This window comes from Pogoniulus pusillus, chromosome 5 (assembly GCF_015220805.1).
Source record: "Pogoniulus pusillus isolate bPogPus1 chromosome 5, bPogPus1.pri, whole genome shotgun sequence".
Taxonomy (NCBI): domain Eukaryota; kingdom Metazoa; phylum Chordata; class Aves; order Piciformes; family Lybiidae; genus Pogoniulus; species Pogoniulus pusillus.
In genome coordinates this window covers 18,846,567-18,873,027 of record NC_087268.1, presented here as the reverse complement: position 1 = coordinate 18,873,027, position 26,461 = coordinate 18,846,567, and the positions used below count along the sequence as shown (strand labels likewise).

Here is a 26,461-nt window from a genome sequence, read left to right as displayed (position 1 = left end):
CTCACAATTTACCACTACTGCTAAACTACTGCCACTAACCATGTTCATAAGCAGCACATCCATGTGTCTTTTAAATAGCTCCAGGGATGGTGACTCAACTGTCTTTCTGGGCAGACCATTCCCATACTCAATAACCTGTTCTGTGAAGAAACACCTTCTCTGGCACAACTTGAGGCAGTTTTCTCTTGTCCTGTCATTTGTTGCATCTGTGAAGAGACTGACCTTTACCTACCTAACTTCAACCTCGTTTGAGGTAATTACAGAGGTAATTACAGAGGACAATAAGGTTTCCTCTCAGCTTCCTCTTCTGGAGACTAAAAAAAAAACCCAGTTCTCTCAATCATTTCTCATAAGATGTATGTTCAGGACTCTTCAGCTTGGTTCCTCTACTTTGGACATCTCAATGTCTTTGTCCCAAAACTGAACACAGTACTTGAAGTGTAGCCTCATCAGTGCCAAGCAGAGGGTACAATCGCTACATTCACATCCATAGACCTGCTGGCCACACTATAGCAGCCTATATGTATACACATGCATATGTACACACATGTCTGTGTGTATATATATATATATATATATATATTCCAAGTATAGTGGTACACATATTTCCTTGTAATTCAGGCACTACCATGTTATATTACTAATATTATTCACAGTGAAATGCGCAAAATACCACTGGGTTCCCCAGATTCATCATACTGTTTTCAGTTAAATAATATGCTGGAGGAAGTGTGTTTTTGAGGGCATTTCCCCCTTCTATTTATATATCATTTTGAGTTCTTAGTAACTCCACACTCACTTGAGAAAATGTTTCTCTTTTTTGGATAAAATAATCTTTTCTTTTTTTCGGTGTTAAAATTCTCTGCCACATGCATGTCCTTCCATATGGCCCTTCTTCTTGTGCTGATGCCCCCCTCTAGTTGTCTGCATTTTTAATGTTTCCTCTGATTCTTTGTAATTTCCTGTAGTTTGTCTCCATGCATTTTAGAATCATAGAATCAGATAGGGGTTGGAAGGGACCACAAGGATCATCTAGTTCCAATCCCCTTGCCATGGGCAGGGACACCTTACTCTAGAGCAGGCTGCCCACAGCCTCATCCAGCCTGGCCTTAAACACCTCCAGGGATGGGGCCTCAGCTGCCTCCCTGGGCAACTCATTCCACGCTCTCACCATTCATGCTGAACAACTTCCTCCTCATGGCCAGCCTGAACCTACCCACCTCCAGCTTTGCTCCATTCCCCCTAGTCCTGTCACTCCCTGACAGCCTAAAAAGTCCCTCCCCAGCTTTTTTGTAGGTCCTTGTCAACCAGCACCCCCAACTCCCTTTTCTCAAGGCTGCTCTCCAGCCACTCACTGCCCAGCCTCAATTTTTGCTTGGTATTGCCCCAACTCAGACTCAGGGCACTGCACTTGGTCTTGTTGAACCTCTTGAGGTTGGCTTGTGCCCATCTCTCCAGCCTGTCCATGTCCCTCTGGATGGATCTCTTCCCTCCAGCCTGTCTGCTGCACCACACAGCTTGGTGTCGTCAGCAGACTTGCTGAGGCTGCACTCAATGCCTCTCTCCATGGCACCCACAAAGATGTTGAAAAAGACTGGCCCCAGGACTGATCCCTGAGGGACTCCATGTATCACTGGTCTCCACTTGGACATGGATGCATTGACAGCCATCTTTGGGTGCGGCCATCAAGACAATTCTTCATCCATCTAGTGGTCCAATTTTTCATGACTCTTTGATGAGTCATGAAAAATTAGCCAGCTTGGACGTTCAGAAGAAAACAGAGGTCATGCTTGGAGTAATGAAATACAAATGCAGGACTACCCTTATGTTCTTTAACTGATTCAGCCATTTCCATAAGCTTTTGGAGGTTTGCTTTGTTTTGTTTTTAGTTTGCTACACAAAAAATGCACAAAACCCAGAACTTCTGCTTTACACAGCAAGAAATGTCTATTAAAGCAACATTTACAGGAAGCTTTCCTCATTGTTCACTTAAACCTGGAAAAGCCAAAAGAAGACTACCAGATCTACTATTTTAAATGATCTTCCATTTTATGAATACCAGATGGAGAAATTCTAGGTCTTGTCTAAAAATCAGAAAACTGATAATATCTTTGGCACAATGAAGAAAGGCTGTAGAAATCTTAAGTAAGTCCAAGAAAACTTCAGATTTATCTTTTCAAGACAGATTCATAGATTCATTAAATGATTCTGGTTGGAAAAGACTTTTAAGATCATCAGGTCCAACCATTACTTAACTTTACCAAGCCTGGTGTTAAAACATGTTCCTCAGCACACATCTCTGCCTCTTTTAAGCACCTCTAGAGATGGGGATACAGTGACCTCCCTGAGGAGCTTGTTCCAGTGTTTGTGAACCTTTTCAGTGAAGAAGTATTTTCTAATAGCCCCTAAAACTCCTCTGGAGCAACTCTCATCCGGTCACTTTTTACAAGGGAGAAGAGACCCGGGGAGGTCTAGGCTGGATGTTAGGAGGTGGTGCAGTCGCCATCCCTGGAGGTGTTCAAGAAAAGCCTGGATGTGGTACTTAGTGACATAGTCTAGTTGATTGGAGAGGGCTAGGTGCTAGATTGGACTGGATGATCTTTGAGGTCTCTTCCAAACTAGTTGATTCTATGAATCTATGACTCCACCTGGCTACAACCTACTTTCAGGCAGTTGTACAGAGATTGTGGACTTCACATCATAAAATATGTGTGTGTATGTATATATTTAGAGTACATAAAGTTAGAAGGTTATCTTTCATATTATTAGAGATAAAGAGCAGAAAAATCAGTAGATGATCATAACTATAAAATAACTTATTAATCTCTTCTTAGAGGATGCAGTGATGAATGCGACATCAGAGTCCCAAACTCAGAAACTTGAGGCACTGCCTGCCTGTGTTCAGGGCTGAGTTTGAGATTGCATCTGTACAGCCTTGCATCAGAGTGCTGTCAGAGCAAGAGCTGTGTGCTAGTTTGAAGCTAGCTAGAATGTTTTGGTGAGAATTAGATTACAGGCTGCGAAAAGGAAACAACGGTGATGTCTGTTTTACTCATAGACTTGCTGAGAAGGATAAAAACAAGAACAAAAACATACATAAGGGAGACACTTTCAGGGCTTTGTGGGCTGCACTTCTCTAACCTAACCTGCTGTCTGTGTGACTAATCCATCTGCTTCCTGACTCCCCTGGCCAACTCTCAAAACTACCTTAAACATAAGGCAAGATCTGCGGTAGAGGAGAGGAGTAGGGGGAAGGGGGAAAGGTAGTTGAGAGCCTCTCCTGGGGACTCAGGTTTCTGGGAGGGGAGCTGTGTTTCTGTATTACCTTTTAACTTGTCTATTTCTGTCTATAGCTGTATAGCTTGTAAATACCTGCTTGTATATTGTGCTAAGCTGTAAATATAAAGCTTCATTCTTTAATTTCCAGAGCCTCTGAGTCTAGTCTGGGTGATTTTCCAAAGTGTGGGGAGGCAGGTAACACCAAAACCGTCACAAGCTGCAAGAAGACTCAGTCGGGGACTCCCCCTTCAATCCCAAACTGATTCTGAGCTAGGCACAAGTCCTTGGTCCTTGCCTGTTGGAAAACACGTCTGGTGGAGCGCTATGGGAAGATGACTCTTTGTTCACCAATATGGTTAGATGGTCAAATCCACTTTATTTCCGTGATACAATGACTTATATGCACTTCTAGCAATAGGCGGGCTCCACCAAGATTGGTTACAGTCAGAGAGTCCAGAGTTACTTGTAAGGCATCAATAGGTCAGCATACCATAACAATCTGAGGGTCAGCCTCTGGGGCTGGCTAAACTCTGCCCACCTGCAGCTGCACTCCACCCCCTGCAGCTGCATGTGAGGGGAAGCTACCCTGTGCCTGCTATCTAAACTCCCAAGATGGATTCAAGGACATTCCCATAACGGGTTGCTCATTGTTTATCAATTCTTGTGTGCTCTGCTAACAAGAATTTCTCCAACACTTGCCCATGCTGTGCTCATGCCCCTCGCCAGTGGCTCACTGGGTGAATTTTTTAAGGCTTCAGGTAGTTGTCACGTACCGAGTCCTACTCGTGGAAACTGAAACACTTCTGTTTGCTTTAACAGAGAAATGCAGCAACAGTGCTTTCAGATATGTTTTCCAGTGTCAGGTTCCTAGGACCACCATAGAAAAGCCTGTGTTACTGAGGGCTCAAAGAAAACACTCAGTTGTCCAGGGATGAGCACAAGGTTATGAAGAGAGCACAAGACATCTGCCTTAAATGAAAACAAAGATCCTTTGTGGTGATTAAATAAAATTGACAAGAAGGAGTGGAATAACAAAACTGAGTTTACCCCAAATAATGTTGTTAGTGTAGAAAATGGATTACTTAAGAAAAAGTGAAAAACTGATGAGACTGATTACTTGTGAGAACTTAAATGAGCAGAAACTCGATACCAGCATCTTTTATTTGGCTAGAAGTGGAAAGCCATCAAAAATAGAAATCAGAATAAGCAGATTAAAAAGGTTGATCAGGTATGGTTGGAAGAAAGCAATCAGAGTTGCAATCAGATGCTATGACTTATTAGGAAAAGATCTGAGGATGAAACTGAGTATTGTAATGCCAATATATAAATCCATAATATGTTGGATTGGATGATCATGGAGGTCTCTTCCAATCTGGTTGATTCTATGAGTCTATGATAAGGACTGAATTTGGCTTGTAGCTTTGGACCCCAATTCTGAGCATGTAAGTTAAATTAGCCCAGATAAGATATAGAGAAAGGTTAACAAGGATGATCAGTGAGTGGCTCTTGTAAAAGGAATAAATGAAAGCAAAAACTGAGCAGAGGCTACTACAACAGGCCCTAAGATCATGAATGCTGTTTAGAAAGTACAGCAGCTGCTCTCCATCTCTTCCAAAGCAAGAACTATGAAGCATCACATAAAAGCAAGCAGAAGACAAGTACAAAACAAATACAGGAAGGAACTTTTATAGCCAACACTTAGATGAGGTTTAGAACATGACTGGAGATTTCAAAAGCAATCACCACACACATCAACACAAATGAAAATACACTTGTGGGTCAGAAATATTAAGATACAATTTTGTCCTTGTTCTTTATAAACCTGGACTTTTATAAATTAATGAATTTTTAATAAACTGCCATTATATCTATCTATATACATACACATTATATATAAACATTTCCATATTTTCCACTGTGAAAATAAGGAGTACATAGGGAAAACAGAATCATAGAATCAACCAGGCTGGAAGAGATCTCCAAGATCATCCAGTCCAACCTATCACCCAGCCCCATCCAGTCAACTAGACCATGGCACTAAGTGCCTTATCCAGTCTTTTCTTGAAGACCTCCAGGGACGGTGCCTCCACCACCTCCCTGAGCAGCCCATTCCAATGGGAAATCACTCTCTCTGTGAAGAACTTCCTCCTAACATCCAGCCTGTACCTACCCTGGAACAACTTCAGACTGTGTCCCCTTGTTCTATTGCTGTACCTGGAAACAAGGTTAAAGGTGTAACAAAAGAGAAAATGCCATCCAGAGGGACATGGACAGGCTGGAGAGGTGGGCACAAGCCAACCTCAGCAGGTTCAGCAAGACCAAGTGCAAGGTCCTGCATCTGAGTCAGGGCAATACCAAGCACAAATCCAGGCTGGACAGTGAGTTGCTGGAGAGCACCCCTGAGGAAAGGGGGTTGGGGGTGCTGGTGGACGAGAAGCTCAACAGGAGCCATCAGTGTGCACTTGCAGCCTGCAGGGCCAACCAGATGCTGGGCTGCATCAGGAGCATGGCCAACAGGGCAATGGAGATGATTCTCTCCCTCTACTCTGCTCTGCTGAGACCCCACCTGGAGTACTGCATCCAGTTCTGGAGCCCCCATTACAAGAAGGATGTGGACGTGCTGGAGCGTGTCCTGGAGCACCTCTGCTATGAGGACAGACTGAGAGTGTTGGGACTGTTCAGTCTGGAGAAGCGGAGGCTGTGAGGTGACCTTCTTGTGGCCTTCCACTATCTGAAGGGGGCCTACAAAAAAGCTGGGGAGGGACTTTTTAGGCTGTCAGGGAGTGACAGGACTAGGGGGAATGGAGCAAAGCTGGAGGTGGGTAGGTTCAGACTGGCCGTGAGGAGGAAGTTGTTCAGCATGAGTGGTGAGAGCCTGGAATGAGTTGCCCAGGGAGGCCGTTGAGGCCCCATCCCTGGAAGTGTTTAAGGCCAGGCTGGATGAGGCTGTGGGCAGCCTGCTCTAGGGTAGGGTGTCCCTGGCCACGGCAGGGGGGTTGGAACTTGTGAGGGATCCTTGTGGTCCCTTCCAACCCTGACTGACTCTGACTCTATGGCTCTAAGAGGCTAAGAGATGACACATATGTGGATTGCTTGTGCATTCTTCTGTACCATGCTGAACTCTAAAGCAAAGGGAAGTGTCTATTACATATTTGAGAAGGTCTAATAACTTGTAATTCCTTTTTATGCAGGTAGTTCTGTAGTTTAAAAATGTAATTAGCAAAATAGAAACCTCTTTTGAGACAAGCAGTGGAAGGAAACAGTTTATTAAATGGTTAATATATGAGGTGTATACAAAAAAGGAGCAAACTTCCTAATCTCTGGATTTTAACAGCACATCTGGGTTTATAACATTGTTTCATTCTGACATTTTCAGCTCTATGTTTTGTATTGATGAGTTTTAAATTCTGGAGATTATTAATTTGGAACTGGTTTAGACATTAGCTCAGCGACTACAGGATCACAGGATGTTAGGAGTCGGAAGAGACCTCCATAGATCATTGAGTTCAATCCCCCTCTCAGAACAGGGCCATATAATCTAGTGCAGGTTGCACATAAATGCATCCAGATAGGTCTTGAAAGTCTCCAGAGAAGGAGACTCCACAACCTCTCTGGGGAGCCTGTTCCAGTGATCCATGACCCTTACAGTAAACAAGTTCTTCCTCATGCTGACATGGAACTTCCTGTGCTGTAGTTTATATCCATTACCCCTTGTCCTATCACAGGATGCAACTGAGTTTGCCGCATCTCTCTTGACACCTAGCCTTCAGATATTTATAACAGCTCCAGGCGATGGGGGGCTATCTCCACCAAACCTACACACCCTATGCTGGCACAAGCCACAATTTATGTTACAAAAGTATATATACTCATGATAAGAGGTAGGGTTATTACAATTATTTCTTGGAGCTCATTAACATAGGTGTCTTCCCATTCTCTGCTCTGCTTCCACCCTCTCAGTGGTCTTGGGTGGTCATATGGGATGAAGGATGGTAAGTCTCTTCTCCCAGGCAACCAGCAACAGAACAAGGGGACACAGCCAGTGGGATGGGGTTCAATAGCTCGAAGTGCAGGGTGCTGCACTTTGGCCACAACAACCCCATGCAGAGATACAGGCTGGGGTCGGAGTGGCTGGAGAGCAGCCAGACAGAGAGGGATCTGGGGGTACTGATTGATAACTGCCTGAACATGAGCCAGCAGTGTGCCCAGGTGGCCAAGAGAGCCAGTGGCATCCTGGCCTGCATCAGGAATGGTGTGGTCAGCAGGAGCAGGGAGGTCATTCTGCCCCTGTACTCTGCACTGGTCAGGCCACACCTCGAGTACTGCGTTCAGTTCTGGGCCCCCCAGTTTAGGAAGGACACTGAGATGCTCGAGCGTGTCCAGAGAAGGGCGACGAGGCTGGTGAGAGGCCTCGAGCACAAGCCCTACGAGGAGAGGCTGAGGGAGCTGGGGTTGTTTAGCCTGGAGAAGAGGAGGCTCAGGGGTGACCTTATTGCTGTCTGCAACTACCTGAAGGGTGGTTGTGGCCAGGGGGAGCTTGCTCTCTTCTCTCAGGTGGCCAGCTCCAGAACGAGAGGACACAGCCTCAGGCTGCGCCAGGGGAGATTTCGGCTCGAGGTGAGGAGAAAGTTCTTCACTGAGAGAGTCATTGGGCACTGGAATGGGCTGCCTGGGGAGGTGGTGGAGTTGTCGTCCCTGGGGCAGTTCAAGGCAAGGTTGGATGTGGCACTTGGTGCCATGGTCTAGCCTTGGGCACTGTGGTAAAGGGTTGGACTTGATGATCTGTGAGGTCTCTTCCAACCTTGGTGATACTGTGATACTGTGATACTGTGATACTTTCATAACTCTCTGCAAGTTGTGGGAGTCATTTTGCAGGTCACTTCCAGCTGAAATATTCTATTCCAGTTTAATTTATTCTATTCCAGTTTAATTTATTCTATTCCAGTTTAATTTCAGCTAATGAGAGTCCTGGAACACAAGGCCTATGAGGAGAGACTGAGGGAGCTGGGGGTGTTCAGCCTGCAGAAGAGGAGGCTCAGGGGTGAACTCACTGCTGTCACCTCATTCAGGTGAAGGGAGGCTGTAGCCAGGTGGAGTTGGTCTCTTCTGCAAGGCAACCAGCAAGAGAACAAGGGGATGCAGTCTAAAGTTGTGCCTGGAGAGGTATAAGCTGGATGTTAGAAAGAAGTTCTTCTCAGAGAGAGTGATTGGCATTGGAATGGGCTGCCCAGGGAGGTGGTGGAGTCGCTGCCGCTGGAGGCATTGAAGACAAGACTGGATGAGGCACTTAGTGCCATGGTCTTGTTGATTGGACAGAGCTGGGTGCTAGGTTGGACTGGATGATCTTGGAGGTCTCTTCCCACCTGGTTGATTCTGTGATTCTATTTCTTGAATTTTATGAGGTCTGTCCCTAGTATCCTGCTGAATGGCTTGGGGAGCTGCTTAAGATGGTGCTAGTAGGCTTTTTTTCCTGCCCTGTGGATGAGTTTTTTGGAAGACTGAGTTACTGGTTTTGCGCTTCACTTGTGGTTTGTGACTATTCTTCAGATTTTGGTCATTAATCTTGTCTTAAATATGGTTTCATTACACTTATAGATACATTTTCACTTAATCTGTAAGATTGAAAACACCTTTTCTGTTTTCTTTTGGTTTTAAAGATGCATTTAACTAATTTTCTGTGTGGTTTTGGCTTGGTCTTTCATGCTTTCCTGTGCTGTTTCTGTTGCTGACTTACCTGTTTTATGTGCTGGACATATATACTCCCATGTCAAGGGATTAGTTGCTGGCTAGAGAATGAGGATCTTTCATTTTTTCTGTCAGATCATCTGTGTGGATGATCTGTTACCTCTTTTCTTGCAAGCCATTGATCTTGAAGGCTGTCAGCTGCTGAAACAAGTTCTATTTCTTACTAAGGTGTTTTTGGAGTGCTTGCATTTCTCCTGTGGTCACCTAATTAAGTCTGAAACAATAGCTATTTAAATTTGTGGTTCACATTTTCCAGTTCATCTGGTCTAACAAATATGTCTTTGTTTGACAGAGCTCCCTGAAAAATGGTATTTTTGCTTTGTCAGGGTTGTAGAGAATCATAGAATATAGAATGATAGAATCAACCAGGTTGGAAGAGACCTCTAAGATCATCCAGTTCAACCTATCAACGAGCCCTGTCCAATCAACGTGCCTCATCCAGTCTTGTCTTTAGCACCTCCAGGGACGGTGACTCCACCACCTCCCTGGGCAGCCCATTCCAATGCCAATCACTCTCTCTGGCAACAACTTCCTCCTAACATCCAGCCTAGACCTCCCCTGGCACAACTTGAGATTGTGTCCCCTTGTTTAACATCCAGCCTAGACCTCCCCTGGCAGAACTTGAGACTGTGTCCCCTTGTTCTGTTGCTGGTTGCCTTGGAGAAGAGACCAACCCCCACCTGGCTACAGCCTCCTTTCAGGTAGTTCTAGACAGCAATGTGTTCACCCCTGAGCCTCATCTCCAGATTAAACATCCCCAGCTCCTTCAGCCTCTCCTTATAGGGTTTGTGTTCCAGGCCTTTCACCAGCTTCATCGCCCTTCTTTGGACAGGTTTTATGTTGCTTGCTTCTATGCATCTTTCTCACCCAAGGCTTTACTTTTGCGAGAGAAACCAGACAGGGTCGAGCTGTTGGAGTCATCTCATTTTGCATATCCTTTCTTAAGCTTGTAGCCACAAAACTGGTATCAGCATTGTTATTTACCTCCCTTGATTTAGTTTGCTTTTGCTATAACTCTTCTAGCTGAAAAAAAACCACAACCACAAAGAAACAGAATGCAGAAGTTGTGCCAGTACAATTAGGCATCTTATTGCCTTCAAAAAAAGGACGACATTAAAATGTAGGGAAGTAGCGCAGTAAAACTTGATGTGAGATTGTATGATACTGTATGCTGGAGCGTGTCCAGAGAAGGGCCACAAGGATGCTCAGAGGGCTGGAGCAGCTTTGCTATTAGGACAGACTGAAAGAGTTGGGGCTGTTCAGTCTGCAGAAGAGCAGGCTCCCAGGTGACCTTCTTGTGGCTGTCCGATATCTGAAAGGGGCCTCCAAAGAAGCTGGGGAGGGACTTTTTAAGCTCTCAGGGAGTGACAAGACTAGGAGGAATGGAGCAAATGTGTAGGTGGATAGGTTCAGAGTGGCCATGAGGAGGAAGTTGTTCAGCATGAGAGTCGTGAGGGGGTAGGGTTTCCGTGGGCATGGCAGGGGGGGTGGAACTAGATGATCCTTGTGGTCCTTTCCAACTCTGACTGATTCTATGATTCTATGATCTATTTGCAAAACTGAGTTGATTTGATGCTGGAAATTTGTATATATGTAAACCTCCTGAGGCTCATTGTAGAATATCAGGAAGGACGCATTCATTTTATTTCAAAGTTGCATAAGTTTGGATGCAAGGGGGCTTATGTCTCAGATCTTGCACACCAATGAGATACAGTAGCCACTTTTTCTTTCTGAAACACATGCATATACATTAGATTTCCTGGAATAATCATGCATATTCAGATTATTTCCTGGGACTAATCACCATATTTATTATGCATGTGCAGTACATCTCTCTGGTACCCTCTAAGAGGTCTCTAGTGGACTTTAAAGGATCTAGCATCATGTCTTTTGGTTGAACTTTGGTAGTGAGTTTGTGCAGTTTGCTGAAGTTTCATAATTGGTGTTCGGGCCATGAGATTGGCCTGATGTAGGATGATTTGCTTCCTTATCAGAGAAGCAAGGTTCCTCCTTATCTGTTGTGTGTGATGAAAACATCTTTATCTAATCCTTGCAAATTCTGTTTCATAGAATCATTGAATCAGTCAGGGTTGGAAGGGACCACAAGGATCATCTAGTTCCAACCCCCCTGCCGTGGCCAGGGACACCCTACCCTAGAGCAGGCTGCCCACAGCCTCATCCAGCCTGGCCTTAAACACTTCCAGGGATGGGGCCTCAACTGCCTCCCTGGGCAACTCATTCCAGGCTCTCACCACTCTTATGCTGAACAGCTTCCTTCTCACGGCCAGTCTGGATCTACCCACCTCCAGCTTTGCTCCATTGCCCCTAGTCCTGTCACTCCCTGACAGCCTAAAAAGTCTCTCCCCAGCTTTTTTGTAGGCCCCCTTCAGATAGTGGAAGGCCACAAGAAGGTCACCTGGTAGCCTCCTCTTCTCCAGACTGAACAGCCCCAACTCTTTGTTTACACAGTCGCTCTTTGTTGGAAATTCTTCATTTCCACTGAGCTGAATTTTTACTTTATCAGAGTTTGATGCATTCACATGGTCTGATACCTAGAACATACTTAGAAGCATCAACATGCATATGTCCAAATGGTCTGTCCAGGTGTGCTAGCACGTGACGTGAGCAAAAACCCAGTGTCACCTGGGAGTCCCTGTTCTCATCTCATCTGTGAGGAGACAAACTGTTTACTGTTTTCTGAGCTTTTGAATCACCTACATCCAGGATAGCTGGAATGAAGTGTTGTGGTGGTTTGGGTGTTACCTGCCCCCCTCCACTTATGAAATCATCCAAACTAGACTCATCCAATCTGGAAATTAAGAATGAAGCTTTATATTTACAGCTTAGCACAATAAACAAGCAGGTATTTACAATCTATACAGCTATAGACAGCCCTTCCACCTTATCCCAGACTTTGCCTTATGCTCAAGGTAAGCTTGGAGAATTGGCCAAGGGTGTTAGGAAGCAGAGGGATCAGTCACACAGACAACAGGTTAGACAGAGAAGTGCATCCCCAATGCCAGAGAGCTCTTACCTATGTTTGTGTTCTTGGTTTTATCCATCTCAGCAAGCCTATGAGTGCAGCAGACATCACCATTGTTTCTATTTCACAGCCTATCATCTAATTCTTCTTACCAAAATAGACCAGCTAGGCTCAAACTAGCGTAAGTGTGAACTGAACTTCTGATATTCATTGTTGTAAATATTGTGTTATATCAGATAGTTTTCAGAAATACTCTGAGTAAAATAGACAGGAGTGGATTGTGCTGGGGGACTCTGGTTTCTGGGAGGGCTGCTGTGTTTCTGTATTACCTTTTAAACTTGTGTATTTCTGTCTGTAACTGTAGATATTTCAAATACCTGCTTGTATATTGTGCTAAACTGTAAATATAAACCTTTATTCTGTAGTTTCCAGCTTGGCTGAGTCTAGTCTGGGTGATTTCATAAGAGTAGGGGGGCAGGTAACACCTAAAACATCACACCAGGATCACTAGAGTGCATTGCAGATAACAAGGGAAGCTGGCTGCCAATTCTTCCTGGCACTGCTGGGGTTCTTCATGGCACTATATACAAACTAGGTTTTGGACAAGTCCATCATATGCTTTTTGGGAGTCATCAGCTGGGGTGGGCCTTTGCTGGAGAAACTTGCTGGTTTCATGCTCCATAAATCTTGGGCCATGATGTTTCCTGGTGATTTGGGTTTATTGTTTGTTTGGGTTTGGGTTTTTTGTTAGTTTGGTTGGGTTTGGTTTGGGGATTTTTTTCCGCTTTCTTTTGTTGCATTTTTATTGTTTTGTTGTTATTTTTTTTAAATCACTTTTTGTTATTTTGTGTTTGAAATATGTGCCTAGGGTTTCGGTTTTTTGCTGTGCCAACAGGCAAAGGAATTGTTACTTGTCAGATGCTGCAGTCTTGTTACCCTCCTGGTGCAGGCTCTTTTGCTAATGAGTCATCTGTGTTGTGGTATGACCACAGTGGAGACATTTTGGCCATGACATAAACAGCATATTTCTCAAATTCACTGCTCGGAATAGTGTGTCCTGAAAACAATATCCAGGGAATAGTGTCCTTCAGTTATGGGTGCAGGCTGTTCTTTCAACATTTTGTACTGCTGTTTTTTCCTCTGTGTGTGTACACACACTCACACTCTTAAAGTCATACTGTGGCCATGCTAGCTTTAATATTTCTCTTAAAATGATTGACAACAATAATCTTTGCTATGAAAAGCAGTGAGTAACTCTGAAAGGAACTTAAAAAAAAGAAAATAAAAAAGTACATATTTTTCAGACGGTACTAACAGCTGCAGTTTGAGAGTGGTAAGAGCCTGGAATGGGTGGTTGAGGTGACTGGCTAGTTGAAGACTGGCTGGAGAGCAGCCCTGAGGAGAGGGACTTGGGGGTGCTGGTGGACGAGAAGCTAAACAGGAGCCAGCAGTGTGCACTTGCAGCCCAGAGGGCAAACCGGATCCTGGGCTGCATCAGGAGAAATGTGGCCAGCAAGGTGAGGGAAATGATTCTCCCCATCTACTCTGCTCTGGTGAGACCCCACCTGGAGTACTGCATCCAGTTCTGGAGCCCCTATTACAAGAGGGATGTGGAGATGCTGGAGCGTGTCCAGAGAAGGGGCACGAGGATACTCAGAGGACTGGAGCACCATTCCTATGAGGACAGACTGAGAGAGTTGAGGCTGTTCAATCTGCAGAAGAGGCTGCGAGGTGCCCTTCTTGTGGCCTTCCAGTATCTGAAGGGGACCTACAAAAAAGCTGGGAAAGACTTTTTAGGCTGTCAGGAAGTGACAGGACTAGGGGGAATGGAGCAAAGCTGGAGGTGGGTACGTTCAGACTGGCCGTGAGGAGGAAGTTGTGCAGCATGAGTGGTGAGAGCCTGGAATGAGTTGCCCAGGGAGGCCGTTGAGGCCCCATCCCTGGAGGTGTTTAAGGCCAGGCTGGATGAGGCTGTGGGCAGCCTGCTCTAGGGTAGGGTGTCCCTGGCCATGGCAGGGTTATTGGAACTAGATGATCCTTGTGTTCCCTTTCAACTCTGACTGACTCTATGATTCTATTCTAGCTTCTCCTCTGCCTTCTTATTCCAAGATTCCCATCTGGTTTATTTATTTAGTAGAACTGCAAGTACCAGATACGTTCTTCTCTCTTGAACTGTCTCTAAATGAACAGTCTTATTACCTGCCTTAATAAAGCGTTCCTTTGCTTCCTATGCAAGCTGCAGCATTTTCAAGGCATTCTTTCTATACATTGCACATCACAGGACATACTTGATATATATACAACCAGTTTGTGTTTGCTTTATATACAAATACAGATGACAGGGATGGGTTTGTTGAAGATTTGGGTTTTTTTTGGTAAGCAGTTTCCCTCCCTGCTTTGGTCAGAAAAGGGTCCTGGTATCAGAACCAATCAAGTCATTTGAACTCACTGTTAAAACAAGATTTAATTGGCAGTGCTGAAGTCAGCTGTGCAGTCTGCAAGGAGATAAAATGTTTTCTCACCTTGATTCTCTGCCTCTTTCTCCCTCTCCCTCTGTATTTACAGGTTGTCCTCACATTTGTTTGCATGTTGACAAAGGAGTCTGTAGAAATTACTCCAGTGCCATACACACTGCAAGTCCATCAGGTAGCTTTTGATGGAAAAGACCCCCCTAACATCTTGAGAAAAGAAAAGAGGCAGGTGCAGTGTCAACTGGGGCAATACCTACATCCCAGAAAGACCCACTGCTGCATGAGATGCCATGCAGGTATGTAAAATAAGTACAGTAATAGTGACCTTCACCTTAGAGGCATTTTCTTGTCCTGCACTCCTCAACTGTCTCTGTCCTACAGCTACATCAATGCTCCCTTTCCTTGGTACCTATCCCTACCCAGCTAAATTCTTACTCCTTGTCTCTGTATACTTGATCATTACACCATCAACTACCAGGGTTTCTTTGAGGGATCAGTGATTCCCAGCCTCCCTTGTACAATGCATTTGCTTTCCTCTTAGAGCTCTGTTCAATGATATTCTTGCAGGTACCTACAAGGAAAAAGACTGTGATCGGCCTGACCAGACTCCTGTCTGTCCTCCATGTCCTAATGGCACATTTACAGCTGTTGATAACACAATGTCTAAATGCTTCCCGTGTACACATTGCCGTACAGGTGAGGTATCTATAGGACCTGAGTGAAATGGGTGGTAGTTAGAGGAGATGAGCTGGAGGGGACACAATCTCAAGTTGTGCCGGGGGAGGTCTAGGCTGGATGTTAGGAGGAAGTTCTTGACAGAGAGAGTGATTGGCATTGGAATGGGCTGCCCAGGGAGGTGGTGGAGTTGCTGTCCCTGGAGGTGTTGAAGAAAAGCCTGGCTGAGGCACTTAGTGCCATGGTCTAGTTGATTGGACAGGTCTGGGTGATAGGTTGGACTGGCTGATCTTGGAGATCTCTTCCAACCTGGTTGATTCTATGATAAGAGTAAGCAGCTGAATGGGCAGAAGAACAGTGCATGGGAAGGCATTGGGGACACAAATTATTAGTCTCAGATATAGTATGCAGGCTATATCAGCCTTTTTCTGGGTAGAATTTGGGATGACAGTATCTGTCATTGTAACAGTGCTCTCAGCTGGAAGTAAAGGAGGAAGCTGGAATAATTGCTTCTTTCTTTCCTCAGAATTACAACAGATAGTAGAGAGCCCCTGCACCCCAAAGCAAGATACCGTATGTGGCTGTCAGAAGAATCAATATCAAATTGGCCCATTTGATCTCTTCCAGTGTAGAAACTGTAGCTCGTGTGTCAATGGGATTATTGCCAGCTGTGAGTATGGCATGAACAGTACAGATGTATTATACTAGAGTAGATGTTAACAGCCCTCTGTTCATTTCATTTCAATGCTGCAATGTATTGCCCTGAAGTGATTGGAGTTTTGGAACAACTCTTGGTTTTGTCTCTTGGTTTTGTCTTCCCTCTTTCCCCAGAAAAAAATACCATTTTTTGCCTGCCTTGGCATCAATCCCTAAATTCTATCACAATTTCTACCTTCCGTTTGTCCTTGAATGATTTCTCAGTTTTGGCTGTTGGAAAGAGGTATTTTCTACTTAGTTTTGTTAACTCCTCCTCGTGCGTACTGACACGTCTTTATGCTCTAGAGCAGACTTCCCCCATACCTTCATTTTCTGTCTTCTCCTGATGCACACTGCATTTCCCTCATCAACTGCTGCAAGTACTTGGAGTATAATTGCTGAAAATACTGCTGGTCCAAGTGCTCAGCTGAACTGCTCTTCAGTTACTGAGCCACCACAGCATACTGTGCAGTGTTTTAAATAAAGAGCTGCTCAAGTAATGCTGAGCTGTACTCAGTGGCATTGAGTGTGACCAGGAAATGCTGCAGGCATCTAGGGAGCTCTCCCAGCTGCCTCATCTCTAGTCAAGAATTGAATATCTTAACTAAATGCTGCTTGCTGCTCTCCACTTTGTGCTGTAATTTAATTCTGCTCATGTCCACTAAAAGCTCCTTACTGTGTTATTCTGAAGCTATCCCTTCTGCTTCTCCTGATTCTTTCTCATCTCTTACCCTGCCTAGTGTGAGGTTTGCTGCCTCAGTTGTGGCTGTGCTGTTCCCTCTGGTGCTCAGTAATCTTCCTCTGTCACAGTTTCCACACTTTGACTTATCCTCAAGGGTCATCATTGTTCAGTGCCCTTGAGCAATTTCCTCCCTCACGGTTGATGTAGAACTGCTTTGATTGTGTCCCCGTCTTGCTACAGAATGCATGCTGCTTGTTTTAGCACAGCTTTTTCCTGCCATCATGCAACTTTATGTCCTTCCAGCACTGTTCTTGTCCACTCCTTCCCGCACCTGTTTTACTCCATCTCTACACTGCGACTTGCTTAGATACAATAGCTCTTTCACGTCTTAGCTCTTCCACTCATAGCAAAAGTGGATATGTGTCCTATGGCTTGAACTGTTTTATCTCTGCCCAGAACTGACTTCCTCACCAGTCCCAGCTGATTAGAGACCACTTCTTCCTCATCTTTGCCTGACTAATGTAATTTCCCCTTCCTGTCCCAGTTGAACTCAAATGACTTTCCCTGCTTTTGCATTAGAGATATCGTTATTCAATAGACCAATTTCAGCTGCAGTGTAATTTTAATCCCTTTCGAAATGTCTGCAGAGGTCCCTGACCTATCAGGATAGTGGCATCCTTATTTTGTCATATTTTTATCTTCCTCCAGCCCTGTCCTCAAACATAGACTGAATATTTTTTCTCTTCTTTTTATCTGCTGGATAGCAGCCAGGAAGAAGGGGACCTGGAGGTACCGGTAGAGAGTAGCTGAACATGAGGCAGTAGTGTCCCTAGGTGGCCAAGAGAGCCAATGGCATCCTGGCCTGGATCAGAAACAGTGTGGCCAGTAGGACAAGGGAGGTTATTCTTCCCCTGTACTCAACACTAGTCGGGCCACACCTTGAGTACTGTGTCCAGTTCTGGGCTCCTCAATTCAAGAGAGATGTTGAGGTACTGGAACATGTCCAGAGAAGGGCAATGAAGCTGGTGAGAGGCCTGGAACATAGCCCTGTGTGGAGAGGCTGAGGGAGCTGGGGGTGTGCAGCCTGGAGGAGGCTGAGCAATGAGCCTCATTGATGTCTACAACTACCTGAAAGGAGGCTGTAGCCAGGTGGGGTTGGTCTCTTCTGCCAAGCAACCAGCAAGAGAACAAGGGGACACAGTCTCAAGTTGTGCCAAGGGAGGTCTAGGATGGATGTTCAGAGGAAGTTCTTGCCAGAGAAGGTCATTGGCATTGGAATGGGCTGCCCAGGGAGGTAGTGGAGTCACTGTCACTGGAGGTGTTCAAGCAAAGCCTGGCTGAGGTACTTAGTGCCATGGTGTAGTTGATTGGACAGGGCCGCGTGCTAGGTTGGACTGAATGATCTTGGAGGTCTCTTCCAACCTGGTTGATTCTATGAGTCTTCAGTAGCAGTTTCCCAGGCTCTAAAGAGAGATAACCTTCCTTCTGTCTTGGAGTGGATTTTCTCTTTCTGTTTTATTCTCTGTCCAGATATGGCAACCATTTTTTCTTTTCTATACAGGTTCAAAGGACAGAGACACGATTTGCAGGTGTAAGCCTGGATTCTTCCTGACACTTAGTAATGTTTGCAAGCCTTGCAACAGGTGAGATTTTTTTTTTCTCTATATGCCCCTCCACTGAGTTAGGAGAGACAGGAGACACAAGTCCCTCAGGGACAGGAAATTTTTCTCAAGACTCTGACCATCCTGACATATCTACAACATTCTGCCTTTCTGGGACAATTGAGTCTTCCCTCTGCCATCCCTAATCTTCTCTTTGTAGGCATCAGCCCACTGTGAACCTGAAGTCACTAGCCACATTGCATTGCATGCTCATCTTGCCTTGCCTGTTACTTTGGATTTTTGTAAATGGCTGGTATTCAGCTTCATGCCCTCCTGCCTCTGGTTTGCTCTTTCAGCTGCATTGAAGAAGAATGCTTGCAGTGTCACAGCCCAGTGACTACCTCACCAACTTCATCCGGGCTGAGTAAGTACTGCACTCAACAGTGGTCAGGCCACACCTTGAATACTGTGTCCAGTTCTGGGCTTCTCAATTCAAGAGAGATGTTGAAGTACTGGAACGGGTCCAGAGAAGGGCAATGAAGCTGGTGAGAGGCCTGGAACACAGCCCTGTGAGGAGAGGCTGAGGGAGTTGGGCATGTGCAGCCTGGAGAAGTCTCAGGGGTGACCTCATTGCTGTCTACAACTACCTGAAAGGAGGCTGTAGCCAGGTGGGGGTTGGGCTCTTCTGCCAGGCAATCAGCAACAGAACAAGGGGACGCAGTCTCAAGCTGTGCCAAGGGAGGTCTAGGCTGGATGTTAGGAGGAAGTTGTTGCCAGAGAGCGCGGAATGGGCTGCCCAGGGAGGTGATGGAGTCACTGTCCCCGGAGGTGTTCAAGAAAAGCCTGGATGAGGCACCTAGTGCCATGGTCTAGTTGACTGGATAGGGCTGGGTGCTAGGTTGGACTGGATGATTTTGGAAGTCTCTTCCAACCTGGTTGATTCTATGATTCTATGATTAAGGCATCTGAGGGACAGCCAGATCTTATAAGTGTGAGATTTTGTTCTGATAATGCCTTTTGTAAAGTGTTTTTTCCTCCATTCTCTCAAACCATTATTCATTTTCTCCCTACCGTTTGCACATCTGCATTTGCTGTTCTTTCTCTAGCAGTTAGGTTCTCCTTTCTCAGTCATTTCTGTCTTCCTTTTGTCCAGATGGGAACCTTATCCTTGGCCCCATTGTTGCAATATTTGGAGTAATCTTTGTCCTCTACATTGTAAATAAAGTAGTGAAGCTGATGCAGCAAAATGGCATACTATCATCTTTATACTCCTGTGGTGAGTACAGCAGCATATGCAGTGATTTTAATCAGGATAGACATCATTCTCTCTGTTTGTGCATGTTTGGGGGAAAAAAAGTGGGATCCTATTACTCTGCTGTAAGGCCAGAGGAACACGAGAACTCAACAGCTGAACTTACTGGTGCAGTTCTTACAACTCTGCATCCATGCTCATAGCTGTGACTGAATGTGCATGTGAGCTCATGGCTGTAAAATGTTTTTTAGGGCAGGACTGTGATAGATGCTTTTCCTCTTTTCTCTGGGATTGGAGGAAGTGAAAATAATTTCTACTTTCCTGTTTACTTTTTGTTTTTTTTTTTTTAAAGTTTCTTTGCCACAACCAACTAAGGAGCTGGTATCTGAGGTAAGCAAGACTGATGGGTATAACAGCTTTCCTTATGCTTTCAACTAAGTTAATCTGAAATCCAGAGGAATATTTTCCCCCATGGGTTATTTCCAGGCCTTGTATTTTAAGTAATAGGGCTGTTTAATTCACAAGTCTTTTCCTGTAGAGGCTGGAGCCACTCACAGTTTACTTCTCCTCTTCTATATAATGCTTTTCAAACTCCTGGGTTTTTGCTCTTTTTTCTTTCTGGATGCATATTTCCCCCCTCCCCCCCCCCAGATAGCTGGACCTTAATCCCTTTTCTTCCGTATATGCCCCAAGTATGGAGGGTTTAACTAATGTTACATTACTGCAGGTCCTGACTCTCTCATGCCTCTCAGTGCTACTTTACAGTATTCTCTCTGATCCAGTGTTGTTCTGCAGTTAAGAGGGACAAAGCAGTAGTTGAGGTGGGGTTTCCACAGCCTTACAAGAGAAGGCTGATGCCAAAAGTGGGGTGTGGGGCTGTGCTAGTTTGAAGCTAGCTAGAATGTTTTGGTGAGAAGGATTAGATCACAGGCTGTGAAAGAGCAACAGTGCTGATGTCTACCTCACTCATAGGCTTGCTGAGAGGTATAAGAACAAGAATTCAAACATAGATAAGACACTTCTTCTGCTTGGGAGCTCAGGGCTGCATTTCTCTCTAGCCTCTCTGCCATATCTCTGATTAATCCACTTTGCTTCCTAAGCCCCTGGCCAAACCTCCATTCCTCCTTGGGACTGGGGTAATGTTGAGAGGGGTGGGAGAAGGTGGAAGGGCGGTTGGGAGCCCCTCCTGGGAACTCAGGTTTCTGGGAGGGCTGTTGTGTTTCTGTATTACCTCTTACCTTGTATATTTCTGTATATAAATGTATATACTGTAAATACCTGCTTGTCTATTGAGCTATGCTGTAAATATTCATTCAAATTTCCAGAGCCAGCTGAGTCTAGTTGGGGTGATTCTCAAAGTGTGGGGGGCGGGTAACACACAAACCACCACAAGAGGTTCTAGAATAGTCATGATTTCAAGTCCTGGGCTTACTTGATTTTGTAAAGAAATCTTTTTTTCCAGAATACTGGTTTTTTTTTTATGCCAAAAGTGAGCTAAAACTCCTTGGGCTCTGCTGAAAAGAAATGTTTGCTGCCTTCTACTCAGACACGATGTATAGGAAAAATGAAAACCTCAGAAGCTGGTCCCCACCAATCTTGGGTGTATTTTAGTATATAAACCTAGTGGTTCCTACATGAGACAGGGGCATTGTGCTGCTGCAGGTGGTTCTGGCCTAACAAAACGTGTCTTTCAGGTTGAAGTGAAAAGAAATGAAATTTCCATCCTTCTTGCTGAGTCCCAGAAGGAAACAGAAATCATAGTGAATGCAACACCAACAACTGCACCTTCGCTGCAAAGTTCACATGGGCTACCAGACTGTATCAGCCCTGCCAGGAAGACACAGCTTCCAGACAGTAAGTGAAACTCCTCCTACCTTCTCTAAGCAAATGAGAATGTGATTATGCAGGTGATGCTGGGAGGATGTCGGAGAGACCTTACCCAGTGTACATGACCTGCGTGCATACTTCATGCATGGCACAGTACAATGGCAGAAGCATGCCTAGAGGCTGTGAGGCTCTATGTGCTAAACATCTCTGCAAGGCATTTCTATTGTCCCTTTTGCCTACGATCACAATAGATTGTCAGATGTGGTGTACTGGGTTGAGGAACTTCCCCCCACCCCGCAATTGAAATTTACCGGGCCAGTTCAGACAGCTTGGAAGATGAAGCTATATTTACAGCAAAGCTGGCTTTACAAGTGTAGATATACAATACATTTACATATGGTTACAATTTAATACAAACAATCCAAATCCCCTCCTAGACAAACAAAAGAAGCCCAGAAGGGAACAATGCCACCCTCTTTATTTCTCCCAGACAGAAAACAACCAGCAAGGCTCATATAGAATCATAGAATGAGTCCAGGGTTGGAAGGACAGTCTCCCTGTCATGGCCGGGGACACCCTACCCTAGAGCAGGCTGCCCACAGCCTCATCCAGCCTGGCCTTAAACAAGGCCTCAACCGCCTCCCTGGGCAACTCATTACCGGCTCTCAACACTCTCATGATTAAATGCTTCCTGCTCACGGCCAGTCTGAACCTACCCACCTCCAGCTTTGCTCCATTCTCCCTAGTCCTGTCACTCCCTGAGAGCCTAAAAAGTCCTTTCCCAGCTTTTTTGTAGGCCCCCTTCAGATAGTGGAAGGCCACAATAAGGTCACCTCGGAGCCTCCTCTGTTATCTGTTAGCCAAGATTAGTGGAAGAGATTAGAGAGAGAAGCGAATAGATCCAAAAGGAACAAGCATTCAGAAGCAAAAAGGGCAGAATTATTTACACTTTAACTTTTTTATCACTTTTAGCAAACCAATGAATGATATAGATTTTCTTGTCATTATTCTATTACCACCAAGGATTGAATTGGTTGTAAATGGTGCCACATCCAGTTGGCAGCCAGTCAGTAGTGGTGTTCCCCAGGGATCAGTACTGGGCCCAGTCCTGTTCAAAATCTTTCCTGATGATCTGGACGAGGGGATTGAGTCCAACATCAGTAAGTTTGCAGATGACACCAAGCAAGGAGCAGGTGTGGATCTGTTGGAGGGTGGGAGAGCCCTGCACAGGAACCTTGACAGGCTGGATGGATGGGCAGAGGCCAATGGGATGAGAATTAACAAGGCCAACTGCAGGGTTCTGCACTTTGGCCACAACAACCCGATGCAGCACCACAGGCTGGTGACAGTGGCTGGAAAGCAGCCAGGAAGAAAGGGATCTGAGGGTAGTGGTAGATAGTAGCTGAATATGAGGCAGCAGTGTCCCCAGGTGGCAAAGAGAGCCAATGGCATCCTGGCATGGATCAGGAACAGTGCAGCCAGTGGGACAAGGGAGGTTATTCTTCCCCTGTACTCAGCAATGGTCAGGTCACACCTTGAGCACTGTGTCCAGTTCTGGGCTTCTCAATTCAAGAGAGCTGTTGAGATACTGGAACGTGTCCAGAGAAGGGCAACAAAGCTGGAGGCCTGGAGCACAGCCCTGTGTGGAGAGGCTGAGGGAGCATGGAGAAGTGGAGGCTCAGGGGTGACTTCATTGCTGTCTACAACTATCTGAAGGGAGGTTGTAGCCAGGTGGGGGTTGTTCTCTTCTGCCAGAGAACTAGCAGGAGAGCAAGGGGACACAGTCACAAGTTGTGCCGGGTGAGGTCTAGGCTGGATGTAGGGAGGAAGTTCTTCACAGAGAGAGTGATTGGCATTGGAATGGGCTGCCCAGGGAGGTGGTAGAGTCGCTGTCCCTGGAGGTATTGAAGCAAAGCCTGGCTGAGGCACTTAGTGCCATGGTCTGGTTGACTGGACAGGGTTGGGTGCTAGGTTGGACTGTATGATTTTGGAGGTCTCTTCCCACCTGGTTGATTCTATGACTCTATGATTCTAATAATTTCTCTTATTAGATTATTCCAGCGAGCCTTAAACCAGCAGACGTGGTGATGTGCTGTCACTCTTAATGCTGCAGTCACGATGACCAAAAGCACTCTTTTTGCAGAAATGAGTGGCAGCAAGGTCCTAAGCAGATGTGCTCAGCTCTGCTCATAACTCATAGGAAGCACCATCCAGCCCTGGATTATTCACATTCTCTTTAAGGCTGCAGGATACTTGTTCTCACAGTGTTGCGGTTTGGGCAGAATTGAGCAGTCTGAAATAAGGAGCAGAGGAAGGGTAATGTTAGGTCATTCTGATAAGAAAGCGCAGCTGCAGAGAAAATAACCTTGAGAAGGCTGGCTGAGAAGCTACAAAGTTAGCTGTAGTTAGCTGTGTGAGGGAGATTTAGGGGGGGCAGTGAGTCAGCTCTGCCTCTAGGAGTGTGGACAGCCCATATTTCTGCTATGTAACCTATCAGAATTATACACATTGGATTAGCCACTATATAAGCATCGCTCTTAGCTTTAATAAATGCTGTTTGACTTTATGCACCATATTGGTGTAAGACTTGTCGTACCGGTCGTGCATGGATTTGAGGAACACCTGGCATCACAGTTGATTTTTTCTCTTCTCACAGACCCTGCTATTCTCTACACTGTGGTGGATCATGTCCCGCTCTCTCGGTGGAAAGAGTTGGTGAGGCGTCTGGGTCTGAGTGACTATGATCTGGAGCGAATCGAGGTGGAGCATCGGCATTTACGAGATGCCCAGTATGAAATGCTTAGACTGTGGCAACTAAGCATGGGCCATGCGGCAACTGTGGAGCACATCAGCTGTGTGCTCAACCAGATGGAGCTGAGTGGCTGCAGCGAAGCTATTCAAGAGGCTTTGCTAACCGAGAACTCTCCTCAACCTTGTGGCCTCCACAGCCATCTTTAATCAATTCTGCTTTAGTTGCTCTCACTATGGCTGTTAAGAGAGGATCATAACTCTCTTTCCTGTCCTCCTTTTCCCATATCTTGCTACTTTTCTAACACTCCTCAGCTTGGTTGAGACAGCAGCAGATGATGCTGGAGGAAAGTTGAGGATTGCTTCACAATCACTGTGCAGTTGAACACCTTTAAGCCAAGACAGACCTCTACAACAACTCCTTTCCCAAGGAGGGAAAGCACCTCATAAAAGAAGTGGTTTGTGCACTTTGACCAGGATAAGTGACTTGGGTAGGTTCAGGCTGGACGTGAGGAGGAAGTTGTTCAGCATGAGAGTGGTGAGAGCCTGGAATGGGTTGCCCAGGCAGGTGGTTGAGACCCCATCCCTGGAGGTGTTTAAGGCCAGGCTGGATGGGGCTCTGGCCAGCCTGATCTAGGGTAGGATGTCCCTGGGTATGGCAGGCGGGTTGGAACTAGATGATCCTTGTGGTCCCTTCCAACCCTGACTGATTCTATGATTCTATGATATCATCATCTGCTTTATGGACAAACTGTTGCTGAAACAGGTGCTCCACCCACCATGTGGTGGGTAAAGTTGTAGGGTGATTTGGTTAGATGGTAAAGTACTTGCTCAATTCTTGCAGATCTTTTTTCTGCAAGATCAGACGGTTGTACTGGCTCACATTGAGGCCTTTTAATAGCTAAATCTGATTTAAAGGAAGTGGTAGGAGGACACGCCTGTTTCTGGGAGCAGGAGAGGATTGCCCCCTTTTGGTATCAACTAGCAATCGCTGTGTCAGAAGAGTCCTGGAGCTTCAGAAGTGGTAGCTCTCTGAGAAATAGGAGTATGTTATCCTTTCCATGCCCCCATTTCCCTGAGGTTCAGGAATAATGATTCTCAGCCACTGAGTCAGATGAGAGGGTTGGTGCTTTTTTTTGTCAAGTTATTTTTCTATATCTAAAACCCATGTAAGATGGCACTAACAAAACACCTGCCTGTCTGTTTGTCCAGCTGCAGAGGGGAAAGGAATGTGTGTGTGTGTCTGCCTGGGCGGGAAGGTACCTGTGTACCTGGTAGTGCAAGTGCCTCTGCAAATCTATGCTTGTATGCAGGTTGGCAGGCTTGTGTCTACCTACTTATCTCTTTGATTCACTGAATCTGGTCTAACTGCAAGTGGGACTATGTATGTGTATATATACATGTATATATTTAGGAACTGTTGAATAACTTTACACTACTTCCTGGACTGCATTCTGTGATTGCTGCTTAGGTGTGAGAGCTATTCAATACCATCTCCAGGCTCTTATCATCACTTTCTCATGGGTATTACCTTGGGTGAAGCAGAAGTAGCAAAATTCAATTAGCCTGCACCAGGCGCAGGTTGTCCACGCATTGGTTATGTGGATTCTTTTTTAGTCTCTCATCCCTTTACTAGAGAGAAATTTTCTATTGTAAATGCACTAATTGCTATGAATTAGAATTAATCTTTTTTTACCTCTGCTTCTGTTCTGGTTTTGTCCACATCAGTTTCTTTTCTGTGACTCTGAGTGAGACCAGAGAAAGGGGATTAACCTGCCAAGGTTGCAAGAGTGGGCTGCAAGAGTGATTAGCTTGATGGCCTTGTGAATTAAAAAAAAAAAAAAAACAAAAAACTACCCACAAGTTTAATGACCTTTTCTATGTAAATTTTAGCTGCCCTCAGGAATTATCACTGAAATTAGATCCTGTTTAAGGATCTTCTCAGATATTAGGGAGTTAAAGGAAATGTATGTTTAAAGAGAGTTTTTAAAACCACATACAATGAGTTGGTTTGACTTGTATTTAGCTTTTAATGGAGTAAATTATATTAAAAGAATAATAATAATAATAGATTATACTATAATGCTAATCTTACAGAATGTGTTTTTGTCTGAGGAACCAAGCACTTTATTAAAGAAGGACGGACCATTCCTACTCCACCAATGAGAAAACTTGAAACTTGGAAGGTCATGACAGTCAGTGACAAAGCCAGGGACTGAAGTCCTTTAGCCAGGTGAAGAGGAAGCTTTGGGGTAATCTCATTGCTGTCTACAACTACCTGAAGGGAGGCTATAGCCAGGTGGGGGTTGGTCTCTTCTGCCAGGCAACCAGCAATAGAACAAGGGGACACAGTCTCAAGTTGTGCCAGGGGAGGTCTAGGCTGGATGTGAGGAGGAAGTTGTTGCCAGAGAGAGTGATTGGCATTGGAATGGGCTGCCCAGGGAGGTGGTGGAGTTGCCGTCCCTGGAGGTGTTGAAGTAAAGCCTGACTGAGGCACTTAGT

General features: G+C 45.3%; 1 protein-coding gene across 2 annotated transcripts in view; it reads left to right on the top strand.

The window, feature by feature from the left end:
• LOC135175363 (tumor necrosis factor receptor superfamily member 1A-like) overlaps nt 1–25,654 on the top strand; it is a 32,094-nt gene extending 6,440 nt beyond the window's left edge. For both annotated transcript variants that reach the window (XM_064143397.1, XM_064143396.1), the window contains 9 exons: nt 14,573–14,774; nt 15,046–15,174; nt 15,680–15,823; nt 18,093–18,174; nt 18,489–18,556; nt 19,286–19,408; nt 19,737–19,774; nt 21,079–21,238; nt 23,868–25,654. In XM_064143397.1, the coding sequence (XP_063999467.1) occupies nt 14,594–14,774; nt 15,046–15,174; nt 15,680–15,823; nt 18,093–18,174; nt 18,489–18,556; nt 19,286–19,408; nt 19,737–19,774; nt 21,079–21,238; nt 23,868–24,169 (1,227 nt within the window). In that variant the 5' untranslated portion in view covers nt 14,573–14,593 and the 3' untranslated portion in view covers nt 24,170–25,654. The remainder of the gene's footprint in view (nt 1–14,572; nt 14,775–15,045; nt 15,175–15,679; nt 15,824–18,092; nt 18,175–18,488; nt 18,557–19,285; nt 19,409–19,736; nt 19,775–21,078; nt 21,239–23,867) is intronic.
• The last annotated feature ends 807 nt before the right edge of the window (nt 25,655–26,461 follow it).